Source organism: Sciurus carolinensis, chromosome 4, assembly GCF_902686445.1.
Source record: "Sciurus carolinensis chromosome 4, mSciCar1.2, whole genome shotgun sequence".
Lineage (NCBI taxonomy): Eukaryota > Metazoa > Chordata > Mammalia > Rodentia > Sciuridae > Sciurus > Sciurus carolinensis.
In genome coordinates this window covers 19,166,805-19,182,387 of record NC_062216.1, presented here as the reverse complement: position 1 = coordinate 19,182,387, position 15,583 = coordinate 19,166,805, and the positions used below count along the sequence as shown (strand labels likewise).

Below are 15,583 nucleotides of genomic sequence, written 5' to 3'. Positions count from 1 at the left end.
TTTATTTCAAGTTTTTATGCAGTTAAAAGACTCAGAGAGTTGAAAAAAAATCAACCCAATTGAATTGCCTACAATGTTCAGATGTGACACTGCTATTAAGGTAGGGTGGAAATTAAATACAAGAATTTTTTTGACCCATGAAAATAAGCCCTGATGAGACTGCCAGGAGACTTGAGCTTGCTGTGGGTATTCACAATAGAGAATGCAATGGAAAAACTCCTTTTCTTTGCTGCCACCCAAAGGAAGACTCTAGAAAGATACTTCTACATACACATAAATGATAAAAGGCAATTGGGAAAGGGATAGACACATTTATGAAATCAAAGCCCATTATCTGTTATTGATAAACAATTAAATAAGCCTCTATTCTAACAAATACACAAAATTACACTGTGACACTAATATGAACTTCACAGAAGCAGGAATCCAGGTTATCTTCTTTCCCAACACCTAGAACAATGTCGGATGCACTGTGATGCTTCAGTAAGTAGCTCCTGGATGAAAATGATATATTAATAACTTGTATATTTCCCTGGGAAAATCAGTTCAATGTTCTTGGCTCTAGTTTTCCCAGTTATAAAATCAGGAAGTAAAACTGAGTATTTTAAAAATGCATTCTTTTCATATTCCTAGGCTCTGTGATCCCACTGAGTGCATGAACCCTTTCTTCTAAATGTAAGACTGTGACTGTTTTAGGCAGAATGACCTCTGGCCTGGGTAGACCCCACATGTGCTATGGATATTCACTGAAGGGGAAAGAGGGAGACACACACCCCAGAAACAAACAGGAGAGATGTTACTGCCAGGGAAGAGCATGGTAGACAGCTGAGTTGATTCCAAGAGTCCTGGGCTAGGGCTTCGATCTGCAGGGAAACGGATCTGTGCCACCTTATGAAACATAATCCAATTATTCCTCTTGTTTTCTTTATGAAACTAGAATCCACAATGAAACATTCTCATGAACACAGCACCACAGATTTTCTGCTGCTTCAACATTCTTGAGGCAGGAATAGACTACTTTCTCTCCCAGAGTATGTGTTATGATAGTTTTCACTATAACCACCAAGAGAAAACAGACACATAGGTATTGATTAAATACATTTAGAGAAACTTTGTTTAAATAAATCTATTAATACATCTTCAATTTGTGTTATGTAATGGAGAAAAGGCCCAATCCTGTGGGCACTGGAGAAGGCCAAGGATTTGCGACAGAGTGATGAAAGAAGAAAGAGCTTCATTTAATGTCCAAAGAATAGTGAAGTGGGAGGTCCACTCAAAAATCTATTTCTCCCCTCCAAGGAGTTGAGGAGTCACAGACAGAGAACAGGAATAACACTGGAGAGAAAGAAGCAGAAAAGACAGGAATATTCATGCTTTCTCTGGAAACCAGTTAAGATCTTTCCAGAACTCAGGTGCCATATCTTTTTGCTCCTTTCATGGTCTGGCATTTCTGGTCATGGCAGTTGGTAGGAGTCTACATTTTTGAAGGAGAAGAGAGAGACTTAGGCAAGTCTACATCAATTTAACCCTGCATTATAATTTTGGACACAACGTTGTTCAAATGATTGCCATTTATGTATAGAACTAAGTAGAATCTGACCCAAAAGTTAAGGCAGAAAAGGAGATAGACAATATGAAGGTAGAGATGCCAAGTCTTTTTACCTCCTGTTCTACTCACCCATCAAACAGCTTCAGGCCCAAGTTAAGGGTCAGCAAAAGTGGCCTTCAAGTCCCTGGAGAGTAAGCTAGGCAGCCGTGATCATCATAACCCATACATCAGAGGGGCTCACTACAGCAAAGCCACTGGGGGAATAATAATGTGTTGTCCAGCTGTGTGACCTCCAAAATTAGTTACTTTCAAGTCAACTAAGAGAAATGAAGTTAGAGAGTTTAACTAGTTTTCCTTCAGTGACATTCTTACCTGATAGTAGTAATCAACTCAGATTTAGGTGGGTTCTTGTAGGATGTAGGGGTGTGATAGAAATATTCACTCTTGTTAAAAAAAAAAAAGTATTAGATATTACAGTGCCTTTCTAAAATATTTCCCTAAACTTTCCCTTCCTTGGGAAAGTAATCCTCCAACTTTGGCATACATAAAAATCACAGTGCATGTTAAGAATGCATATTCCTAAGCTACCCGCAGATATGAATCTAGGATGAAGCCTAGGAACTTGCTATTTTAACTGTTATCCCAACAGTTCCAATGGATATGAGCTGTCATACCACATATTATACATACGACACATATAAAATACACTTTTTCCCCCATTTCTTTTTTCCTTGCAGATCTTCATATGTGATATCATGGCACCCTCTAGTGGATAATTTAACTCAGCTTTTTTTTTTTTCTATATTACAAATACTTTACTCAATTATTAGGAAATCCCATCTGTCATGAAAATCTTGATAGAAAACAAGGGGAGATAAGGGAAATATTTAAAAGAAAAATCATTTTGATACTCTAACCTCAGACCTTTATGTATTTACAGACATTTATATGCTATATGCATGTATTTTATAGGGAAAAATTTAATCTAGATAAAGTAAGCTGAATATAAAACAGTCACCTCTCAGTATTCTCTGGTTCTGCTTCAGCAGGTTTAACCTATCATTTATCTGAAGCATTCAGGGAAAAAATAACATGTGTTTAAAATATATAGATGTTTTCTCCTTTTCATTCTTTCCTAAACAATGCAATATTATAATTATTTACATAGCATTTACCCTGTATTAGGTATCATAAGTCATCTAGAGATTATTTAAATTATATGGATATTTGTAGGTTATATGCAAGCACTATGCCATTATATAAAGCGTTTTTGGTATCCAAGGGGTTCCTGGAACCAATCTCCTAGATACCAAGGGATGACTGAATAGCCAATCGGTTTCACAAAAATAATCTACTAACTTTTAATTTACTGATCACAAAAATTTTTAGACTAATTATGCCTGCAAGAGTGATATTCTCTCATTCCATTTTTCTAACGAACTTTTAGCACATCAACACAACAACTTAGATCAGCCTGACTACTCCCATCTTTTCAGTAGTATTATGGTTTAGATGTGAGGTTTCCCCCAGAAGCACATGTTTGAGACCATGCAAGAAGGTTCAGAGGTGAGATGATTAGATTATGAGTCGTGACCTGATCAGGGGATTGATGCGCTGATTTGGATTACCTGAGTGGTAGTTGTAGGTAGCTAGGGTGTGACTGGAGGAGGTGGGTCACTGAGAGCGTGTCTTTGGGGGTTATGTTTTATCCCTGGTGAGAACAGCTCTCCCGCTTCCGGATTGTCATGTCCTGAGCTGCTTTTCTGTCACACTCTTGTCACACACTTTTGGATCCTGCCTCACCTCCGTCCCATAGCTATGGAGTTACCTGACCATGAACTGAACCTCTGAAACCATGAGCCAATAAGTTTTTCTTCCTCTAATTGTTCCTGTCAGGTCTTTGGGTCAGAGCAATGGAAAAGCTAACTAAAACAAGTACCAAATGGTCATTTCTATATCTCTTCCTGTTGGTTCTTAAGGTCCTCCGCTCTTCACAGGATCACAAAAGTTGGGGTGTCTGTTTTGCAATTTATGTCTTCTATCTTCTGAAAAATTTTGCTTACTGTTACTAATGAGGGCTCTCCATCACTTCAAGGGTCATAAACTCACAGGGCACCAAACAGGTAATATGAGTAAAGTGTACTGGATATAAACCAAAGAGAGTGGCAGTTACTTTGGCAAACTGAGCTTGCTACATTTAAAGGAAGTCAAAAACTAATCGTGATGTTTAAAGTCTGCTATGGACCTAATAAGACATCCATGAACCATGTGAAACTGTTTCACAAAGCAGCTAGTGTAGAGACAAGGCAGCCCATGCCTGCAGCCTCAGCCATTGGGGAGGTTCAGGCAGGATGATCACTTGAGTCCACAAGTTCCAGGCCAGCCTGTGCATCATAGTGAGACCCCTGTCTAAAAATTAACAAATAAATGAAGTATCCAGAGACCCCTGGTATACCTGCTAGCTTGCTATGTGCTAACTGCTTGTGTATATAATCTCATATAAATTCTAATGACATTATATGAGATAGTACTGTTATTCCAATTTTGCCAAGGAGGAAACCAAGGTGTTAGGAGGGTAGGTTACTTGCTCCCAGTTCAGCCTGGGCTCTCTATTCAGGTGTGCCCTTCCCAGAGTCCAAATTCTCAGTCACTTCACTCCAATTCTTCTCCAAACATGGTCCCTTGCCTGTTCCACCTGACTCTGCCTTCTGTCTCTCTCCTTAACACCACCCTGACCTCCTGCCTACTCAGGGTCTCTCTGGTCTTCATTGCTCTTTCTAGTGTTTTCTATACTCTCTGGCCTCTGCCTCTACTAGTGTCTTTACAATTGAACAATTTCTTTTGGGGCAGTTGACACTGCTCTCTGTTTCAGCCCTGCATCATGCACCTAATAGCACCACTGAATTACAATTCTTAGCCACGTATTCTTCATGTGGTCAGCGAACATCGCCAGCATATCCACGGAACATATGTTTGCTACTATCACTTTAATTAAGCGCAACTTTTCCTAGCTCTTTACAGTGGTATTTCTGCATTTTTGTAATAAATTGCATTTGTACTGCTCTACTTTTCCATTTGTACACCTCTACTTCTCCATTTTAAGTTCAACGGTATTGTAAATACCAGAAAGTAATGCGAGCACTTCTCAGTAAAGCTCCATTATATCAGCCTCAAACATCTCTGAAAGCTAACTCTAAGAGTGCTTGTGAGCAGAAATCCAAGTTAATTATCTTTTGAGTAAACGAGTCATTTCTTTCACTTACCCATTCTCAGGTAGCTTCGTGGGTTTTGCCATCGCTTGGACAGTCAGGATAGCATCCCTGGTCCATTCGGGGACCGTGCAGGTGAGGCAGCGGCTAAAGTCCACATTTCACATGGAAGACGTAACTATCACATACACCCACATTAATGCTCTTGGTTTATTTGGAATGTTTGAGTTCCTTTAACTTCTTATGAAATCTGTCATTTGCAGCAATATTTCTTAGGGAAACATTAAATCCTAACACTCTGAATTACACAAAAACAACGTGAAGTTACTAGGGCATTTATTATAACCTGTGATAGATTTTTCAGTCCTAACAAAAAAAGAAAACATCATCATACAATTTTTAAAAATGATTCTATCTATTATATGGAAAATAACTCACCTACTTGCCCTTCTTATCTTTGTTCCAATAGCTAACAAAAACAGACTATGTTACCCTGCTGTGAGAGTCGATATTCAGAAAAATCCATATGTAGTTGGAAATTAGATGGGGGTCTCTGGCTGACTTCATTCTCATAAACAAACCCATCTTCATCCTTGAGAAATGTTAACACAGTACAGTCATCTGGAAGGGAAGGACACCTGAATCCAGTTGGATATGGTACTGCAAGTTCCACATTATGATAATGGCTAAACTGTAATAAATTCCTTTTAAATGGCTAGTGATGTTCTGCATTTCCATGCATAAATTAAGTTTACCCTGCTTCACAGGTGCTCTTATTACTTTATAGAAGAGGAAACGAAAGGTCAGAGGATTACGATAATTCAAAGCCACACCATGCTGAATGGTAGAGCTAAAATTTGAGCCCCAAGCACTTATCCTGAATAATTATGCCCTAAATCACTGAGTACCCTGCAAAACTGCATGGCTGACTCATCGGAGATGGATTCAACAGGCCTGGGGGTGTACACTGGGACCTAACCCCCCAGATGATTCTTCTAGACAGCCAACCCTGTAAACTGCTTCTAATTATAAAGGACCCCCAGAATTGAATCATTTTTATTATTATTACCCTCCATGTTCAGATAATACAGATTACTCAGTAGGTCAGAATGCAAAAGAAGACTCAAACTGAGAAGTAGCAAAGTAAAGTCACTGATTTCAGCTCCCGGAGAATTCCTCTTTGTGGAAAAGTTTATAAATCATTTTTCAGTAAGACAGTCAACTGCTTGCATTGTTATTTTGACCTTTACATGGGTAGCAATAACTACTTCCCCCGATTCTAAATCAAGATGCACACAAACTGTCCCAACATAGCAATCCAATCACATTTTTCAGTTGAATATTTCACAGGTTCATCTGGACACATATTCATTTCTCACCCTTTCCACTTGTCATTTCTTTTGATATAGATCCTAACCCACGCTATGGTACACTCTTGCCCCTTGCTATCAAGAGAAACAGAGGAGCTGCATTCAACCAGAATACACACACACACACACACACACACACACACACACAAACTGTCCCTTCACATTAGACCATACACAAAGTATGCAAAATAATTATTGTCAGTGGCCCTGAAGAGGAAGAGAACTAGGGTGGAGAGGACAAAAAATAGTCTAGGAAATGACAGTATACTCAAGGAAGGTTAATGGATAAAACATCTGAGGTTTGGCTCTTAGTTGGACATTAGAGAATCCATGTACATGGTTATTCGTAATTCTGTGGAGAGACAAGTTTGTGTCATGTACACTTCTGACTTGTGTTGACACTGAGTGCCTCAATCAATCAGTGAACTCGGCCAGGTGTCCATCATCTGCATCCCAACATGGCTTCTGTGTTTCCTATTTACCATCAAGTTTCTAGCGATTTCTTTAGGGGTCTGAACAGGTTGGATTTTTCTTCTAGTGTTCTTAAATACAACTTAAGGGAGAAATTACTCACTATGGGTAAATCTATGAATTTGGTAATTCATTAACATCTCAAGAGTAATTCTTCATAAATGTCCAGTTTGGGTCTCTCCCAAATACTTGAATTCTAACTAATACAATTAGGTTTTAATAAGCCTTCGTGTTACCTAAACACTAATTTAAAAGATAAAATGAAAAATGAAACTGTTTTAGTGATTAATGAGCTAATACCAAATCATTTTACTTTAAATAAATTCATTGATTTTGTGAGTTTTTAAAATTCAACCTAGAATATTTACCTCAGAGTCGAATAACCAAACTATTTTGCTGATTTTCTCCCTTCCCTGGACTACTTGTTTATGCAGTAGTGACAAGGACTACCCTGATGGCGGTGACTGGGGAAACATGCTTTGAGAACCCAAGAGGCGCCCCTGCACCCCACCCTCTAGAGATTTAACAGGGTTACATTGTGCAGGTGGTAATGTGGGCAGAAATCACACTGTGTTTTATAAAGACAGGAAGAGAGTCAAATGCCTGTGAATTTTCACACACTACCACTTTCCTATCACAAAATCTTTTGTGAACTGCTACTGAATTTCAACAGCTTCAATATTAAATCATGGCACTTTTATGATACCTTTGTCTATCTTCACCTTCTCCTTCTATTCCTCACGGTGAAGCCTTGTAAAATTCATTGAAACTTGGAATACAAAACTGAAAACTGAATAGACAATATGACCAGTTATAAATACCATGGTTTCTGTTGGTGCAGCGTAATGAATGTCAGATGCAGTAATACAACCACCAGGAAGAGGGCGCTGTGGCATCACATTTACCTGTGTGCTGGGTAGGGAATTTCTGAATGGTTCCTCTAAGTCTTTATAAAGTGGAAAATGTTGATGGTCCCCTCACACTTCGTTTCTCCTTAAAATATCACTTCTAATGCCAGTTAGAGGAAATACATTCGGAGCTTCTATTGTCTGGAATTAGAAGGAGTCTTTACAAATGATTTGGTCCATCTGTCAGATCCACTGATATTTTCTATTGGAGGTTCATTGATTTTAAATGTGTTCCAGTCATTTCATCAAATTACTCCTTAGGTAAAAGAAATCTCATTTTAAGGTTTTTTTTTTTTATGGGTAGTTTTACAATTGAGGATGGACTTGGTAGGAATATTTTGTTATGGAGGGTATTCTCATACACTAGAACGTTTTAGAAATCTGAACAGCTGAAGTTGCTTTTCTGTACCACCTCACCCTTTTTATTGGTCATACAGAATTCTGAAGTAATTAAAGGACTATTCAGTATGCCACAAAATGCTGTTACCAAATGGTAAGTCTATGTTGATACAGGTTATTCAAACTAACATTGTCATAAATAAATGCCAAAACAAGATTTTAAGAAGCAGTCTTTCAAATATGATGTGAAGTTTTGATAAAAGCCAAAGCAATGCTAAAATCTTCTCAATTAGTTATTGATCAATTCAAAACACAGTCTAGATTGAAACATCTGTTTATTTCCTAGCCACAAAGATCTCTCCATTATTATACTTAGAGTAATATACAAGATGCGACAGTACAGGAAGGAGTATAAATGGTTAATTAGCTGTAATAGATCCCTATGAAGCAAACATAAAAGGAACAATCCCTATACCCAGGAGCAAAAACTCAATGTTCCTGTAGATGTCTGTTGATATCTCACTGGTGGAAAATAGCCAAAGTTTACCTCTGCCAAGAGGGTTGGAAAGGCAGCTTTTAGCTGAGCATAATGTTGACCCTAGTAGAATTAGCCTGTTAACAAAGGAAGAAGTGAAGAATGATTGTGCTCCTCCCCAGCCTCTCTGCCATGGCCTCTGCCATAATCTGCTTCTCATGAAGATGAGGCAAGTGCGGCCCAGAGAGAGTGAGCAATTTCAGTCACGTCTCAAGCTGGTGGCAGATCCAGGACTAGCAGCCTGATGTATGCCCTCTTGCTTTTAATTGAGTCATGCATCAAATTCTATGTGTGTTGCTGGGGTGGGTTCAAGGAAGTTCTAAAGACTTTGTTTTAGCAAGGGCATAATAATATAAAGAATCTTGAGTTACTAAGGACTGTGAATATTAATTCATATCTGATAAAATCATAGTGATTTGATTTTCCTTTGGAAATACAGTAAGGCAAAATAAATAAAGACATGATTCCTAACATGGAAATGAAGTGACACTATGGGTATAAAAGATTCAAATTTATTTTGAGAGGCTACTTTTTCAACTATGGGAAACATATCCTCATATAAGCTTCACTTCTACCAACTCGTAACCTTCCTTCTCTCCCAGCCTTACAGAGCAGTCCTCAAAGTTTTGAGGAGTGTGACTAAGGGACAACTGTTGTCCCAGCATTTGTAATTCTCATGGCGGCAACAAATCAAGGTCACTTCCAAAAGGGATCTGGGAGGTTGTCTTCCATGGCTTACATGTTAAAATTTTATTTTTCTAAGAGTTATGAATAGAAAATGTTGACTCTCCCTTGCAAATGTTAATCAGCCATTCAAATACCTGTTAAAGCCAAGAATGCAACACTATGTAAGGTCATGAAATAATCTAAGACAATGTTACCTATCACTACTTAAAATCTTGTTACCACAAGAGGTGATAGGCAGAAACCTAAAAGGAAAGATTTTCTAAAACTTGTAATATTGAAATTATATCATTCATGTTATAAAATGCAACACAGACTAGCAAAAGAAAAATGACAATTCATTTGGAAAATGGGAAATTATTTTTGTTTATATTTATTTATTTGTGTATTTATTTATTTTTATGTTTGCAGTACCAGAGATATAAACCAAGGGCTACTCAACCACTTAGCTACCTACCTCACCAGCCCTTTTCAAAAATTTTGAGACAGGGTCTCACCAAATTGTTGAGTCTAGCCTCAAACTTGTGATCCTCCTGCCTCCAGTCTTCAGAGTAGTTGGAAGTGTAAGCTCGTGCCATGGCCTCCAGCTCATTTTTATTTTTTATATATTTAACGTACATTTAACTCTGTGTCTCACGACTTCATGGCTCTCCAAACATAATGACCTATTTGACTAGTATAATCTTAAATTGCAAAACTATGTTTTCCTTCCATTTGTGATCCCTGTCTGAGAAATAAAATCAAAGTCTAATTTTCTAGTTAAAAATTCGGTTTCCTGTAATTTGTTTCCAATTGCAGTGGGAAAAACTACAGATGACCACGAGTGAAAGGAGGAAAATATTCTGCTCTGTCACATTCCATGTCATCGCCATCACCTGTGTGGTTTGGTCTTTGTATGTGTTGATAGACCGGACAGCAGAGGAAATCAAGCAAGGCAATGACAATGGTAAGGGTGTGTCTTTTCTCTCCTCTCCTGGATCCTATTGGTTGTACCCAGAGGTGGACAGGGAAGCTGTTGATGGGCTTGGGTTCAGGCGTGCTGATGCATGAATAAAGCCAGCACTTGCAGTTGGGACTCCCCAAATTAACTGTGACTATAAGGCACTGACTACACAGGGTGTCCAGGTAAGGCAAGATGTATCAAGCTCATATACAACCTAGCAGGGAGAAACTCACAGACGACATTTGCCACTTCGGGTTTTCCAGGAGCAGAAAAAGGATCACCTTCTTCCTAAGAGGAAAAGGCGAATGGTACTCAAAATGGAAGGATTTCCAACTGTATTCAATTTGCCCTGCTCATTGCTTCTTTTAATGCATGAATCGGGTGACAGTCCAGTGGAGAATGTGTTATGGTTTCTTAGTACTTCATAATTTGATAGCATGGATTAGCAGGATGTTTTAAAAATTTAACTATGTATGCCCGATGTGATTGTGAAGGTTGGTGCCAAGACTAGAAAAACAGATGTTTCCAAATATATTTTTACATTTAAAATGGATAGATAATTTATAAGAGAAGCAAACATGGGAAGCACAACAGCTATAAAATATCATTTACATTCACTTCTGAGGACAGCCTGTCCTCTCTCTCACTGAGCTCCACGATCTGCATATATAGCCTAAATCAGGGCTGGTGAAACAGGGAGAAACAGTCCCACACCCCCAAGAAAATGATGAATTTGAAAGGAGAAATTGTTCAGATGGTATATTTTGAGTTTATTAAGAGTCATGAAAAGTATTTATATGCTACCTCCCAAAAAGAAGAAAATTAAAGAAAGAAAAGTGAAAGAACAAAGAAAGAGAGAATTTTAGAAGAGGCGGGTCTGCTGCTCCTGTTCCCTTGTACGATTCACCAGTGCAGAGGAGTCTGCCCATCTTCAGGCCGGCCTTCCTGGTGGCAGCAGCACACAGCCCACGGGTCTTCTCTGAGCTGAGCATTCTAGAAGCAGGAGGGGCTGGGAGAACAGGCTGTGAGGACCCTCCACATGCACTGTGGATGCAGTTTATGTAAGGGAGGGCGGAGGAGCAAGAGCCAGGGACAGAGCCGCAGATCCTACCGTCCTTTTACAAAAGAGTGCACACTGCTAAGTCAAGTGTAAAGGCCAAGGAAACAGCCAGGGTAGAGGCTCTGGTGTTGGTATGTTTGGTAGGTATTAACTCATTTATATACTGCATCATTTATTTCAAACTACATTGCTTGCAACTACATTACACATTGTTCCAGAGATTACTAATTTCCAAATATCATATTATATTCACATGATTAAATAAATTCCCTCAAGGTAAACCCTTTCCTTCCTTCCTTCTCCCTTCCTTCCTTCCCTCTCTCCCTCTCTCTCTTTTTTCCCCTTAACCCTTTCCCTCTAGCCATAGTTACTGGCCCATGCCAAATTAGAAAATGCTCCATAAACACTGCAGCCATGTAGTCACGTGTGGATGGAAAAGCAGACACATCCCCATTTAATTTCACGGGGTGACTATCTTAGGACTCATGTGTTCTCCTAGCAACCCAGGGCAGACCTGATGTAGAGACTTAATATTTTTAGCTGACTGATTTGGAGCTCAGTGTTGGAGAGCCATGAATTTTCCCCAAGGCGATGTGGCCTGCCTCTCCCCGTGCCTTGGCCTGGTCGTAGTAGACTGCAGGGCTCTTCTCCTCTCGCTACAGGAGAGGGATGGAGGCCATGGGCTAGAATTGACAAGCAGCAGTCTCGTTGCATCCCTGCTTAGACCCTCATAACCCATCCATAAGAAACTCCTCTTAGGTTTATTTTAGTCAGCTGTACTTACAAGGCATGTGAGATGTGACCATTTATCCTACAACTTCAGCTCAGCTTCAGCCAGCAAGACCTCTCCAGAACCCAGGAGACCCATGGTCCTGCCATATTTCTGTCTCCCTGCTGCTTCTCTAGTCCCCCTGGCTATTCTTACATCCTCAGCTGCCATTTCTGTGCTGACAGCCTCTAGTTCATAAGCCACTCCAATCCATGCATCCACCTGCCTCTCTGTTTGAAGGTTTTCCAGGTGCCCCAACCTCAACGTGTCCAAACTCTGTGAACCCCATGCCTCACTCCAACACCCTGGGACAGGTGACACTGCACCTGGCAGCTGAATCCACATCATGGCTTTTGTTCCTCAGCTGTCCTCTTCCCCTTTACATCAGTCACCAAATCCCATTTATTCTGCCTCATGTGCCCCTAGAATTAGCCCATTCATCTCCTTCTCTAGTGCCACCAATCATGGGTCACCCATCACTTTTTTTTTTTCTAACTCAAACACTGCAAAAGCTTCTTACCTAGAGTTTCTCTACAAGTTTGTCCACCTTCAACACCTGCTCAGTTATGTAATCACAGCAAATTTACAAAACCACAGATCAAATCAAGTCCTATCCCCATTTAGCTGATACTCTTAATATAACCCCCAACTCCTTGTGGGACAATGCTGCCCCCAGGACTTAAGTGTCACCAGTTAGGCTGAATATCTATTCTGCTCCTCAAACCTACTTGCAGACCCCTGCTAAGCTTCGCCCTCTATGAAAAACATGTCCTCCCAGATTCTCTTGTCCACTGCCACTGCACACACAGTTAAGACTCAAGTGTCTCCAATACCTCCCTAACCCCAACTCAGGCTTGGCAGGTAAACAGCAGTCTCTGTGGGAAACCTGGTTCAACTCCATGAACCAGGATAATTAGCTTCTCAGAATGCGTCCCCGGAACGGAAGCAGCAGCACCCCCTGGATATTTTTAAAAATGAAGATTCTAACCTCCTAGTCTCCTAGACTGGTGTATCAGAAACTCCAGGGTGGAGCTGAGCAATTTGTGCTTTAAAAGCCTACGGGCAATTCTGATGTCACTGCCTTGCCATGTGCTTCCAAGAGCATCCTGCACCTGCCCCCGCCCTGGCTCTCCACCTTACTTGCATATTGGAATTACCTGTGGAGATTCTAGTACACTACAAAGCCTGTAATGATTCCTGTAATGCAGTTATGTTGCGAATCTATCCTACCCTGTGATTTACCACATTAATGTACTTGCTCATTTAACTATCTCAGACCCCTCATCTGCTCAGACAGGCAGGGACATGTCTGTCCAGATCACACATCCCTCATGCTCACTGTCTCTGGGAGGTGGCAAGTGGTCCAGTCAATGTCATAGAAGGCATGATGACGTGTAAATGCCCTGTACCTGAGGTTTTCCACCCTTTACTTTCCTTTCACAATTTTCTTGGACTATTTTCTTTTCAGTTTTGGGTGGTTGCTAGATCTCAGACCACAGTCTCCCAGTGGACTGTCCCTTAGGGCAGACAGATTATATTTTACATATTCATCATTTATAAATTGCTTTCAGTTTCTTAAAGGCAAATGAAAATGACATCATTTTTATCTTGAGTGTTCAAAGCTTTTGAATTAGGTAGGCAGGTATTTATGGAGAAGCGGTGCCCATGGCTGTCCCTACAGAGCCGCATGCCAGTGGGACGGCTCTCGGGCCACATAGGAGAGCCTCTGCGACTTCTGAAGAGGACTCTTCAGATTTATGTTCAAATTGTTCAAAACCTTACTTCCTAATGTACACATTTAAGTGGAGTATGGGCATCTGTCTGAACCACTGCTATCCATCTTCCCTGGCATTGGGACTGTGCTGATCCTGAATTTACTCTTAAAGTTATTAGAAAAAAAAAATCAATGCATAATTTAAAGGTCAACATATTTCAAATCTATCTTGAAAAACCTTCAGAAATAATTGGAGAGGAACAAATTGTCCTTTTCAACCCAAATTGAGGTTGAATATAAAACAGCAAAAATTTTTGAGCTGTAATGACAATACTGGGAGACAAAAAAATTCTCCATATGCTTTAGAAGGGTTGTTCTTTTAGATTTAAATGCATGATGCTCCAGATGGCTCTCTTGCTCCACTCTTTTCTTTCCCCAATGATGACAAAAATTAAAAGTAAAATAAATGAAATATATGGAACTTGAAAATTTTAACACTCCAAATCACCCTTGTTACTAACTCTAGTTTAGGCAACAATTGTTCCTCCTGCCTTCTCTTTACAGGTTCTAGAAGAATGTTCTAATATATAATTTATGTGTTAAAAGTGAAATACAAAAATACAGACCAAAAACCTAACAACAATTTGTACTATAGATTGAGTATCCTCTATCCAAGGATTTTGGATATTTTCAGATTTTGGAATATTTGCATATACATAAAAAGGTACCTTGTGGATAGGACCCAAATGTAAACATGAAATACATTTGTGTTTCTTCCACCTTAGACACACAATTTTGTACAATATATTTAGTGTACCTGCGTTTCAACTGCAGCTCATCTCCTGGGGTGGAACTTCCCACTGTGGCATCATATTAGTGCTCAGAAAGTTTTGGATTTTGTAGCATTTTGGATTTTGGATTTCTGGATTTGGGATGCTCAACCTATATTAAGGATGTAGGTGTAGATCTTAAAGTTGTCTTGAAATTTTTTTTTTTTTTGTGGTGCTGGGGATTTGAACTCAGGGCCTTGGGCTTGCGAGGCAAGCATTCTACTGACTGAGCTAATAATTCCAGCCCTTGGAATTATTTAAAAATACATACCACGAGGTTTATACTCACATAATGAGTTGCTTTTGTTTTCACAGCTGACTCATTTGTGAGCCTCTATACAACTCTGGGGCAGGGGCTACACCCCATTATTCAGAGCAGTTGGTATTAGTAGAGATTCAGTTTTGTTTTTTTTTTTCCTAGCTGTGTCTCACTCCTATAGATAAGAGCAACTCAAAGAAAATAAACACTGTCTTGAACTAACTATCTGAAGGACCAGACTTCTAGTTCTGTCCTAGTCACTGTTAGCTATCTTGAACAAAATAATTAATCTCTCTGAAACAGTTTCCTCTTCAGTGAAACTAAGGAAGTTGGATATTGTGTCTTCTAAAGATTCTTTTTATGACTCCTCTTTCGGAAATCATGAACTTTACCTTGCATCGGGTAAACTGAAATGTGTTTATATAAATAATGCACATTTATCATACATTTACTCACAGTGAATATTATCATTGAAACAAATTAAGGAAAGGATATGAGAAACGGATTTGTTGTTATTTAATAATTTCTCCAACTGGAGAGAAGCAACCGAGAGAAAATCAACTCACACACATTTCCTTATACAAACACATTTTGTAACTCTGCATAACCTAAGCACTCAAATACATTCCAACATCCAGTAAGAAACTTTTTCGAAATATGCACTGTCCATGTAGCTGTTAAATGAGGCAGGTTCTCTTCTGCCGTTTGGTGATTTTAAAAGGCTTTTAGATACACTCCAGGTGTCTTTCTAGTCACATGCTCTGCTACATAAGATAGGCAGGAAACAGAAATCAAATTTAAATGCTGGGAAGGACCTTAAAGACCACTGGTAAGATGAAAAAATAAGTAATTTGTGCCATCTCCATCTATACTATAAACACCCACCTGGGATCTTAGTGTTTGCCCAATTTGATGTTAAGAGAAATCTAAAGAGTAAGTTATT

The 15,583-nt window shown here is 39.4% G+C and overlaps 1 protein-coding gene across 3 annotated transcripts in view; it reads left to right on the top strand.

Annotated features, from left to right (window-relative positions):
- Marchf1 (membrane associated ring-CH-type finger 1) overlaps positions 1–15,583 on the top strand; it is a 761,820-nt gene that overhangs the window by 733,779 nt on the left and 12,458 nt on the right. For all 3 annotated transcript variants that reach the window (XM_047551412.1, XM_047551411.1, XM_047551413.1), the window contains one exon: positions 9,864–10,011. In XM_047551412.1, coding sequence (XP_047407368.1) covers positions 9,864–10,011 — 148 coding nt within the window. The remainder of the gene's footprint in view (positions 1–9,863; positions 10,012–15,583) is intronic.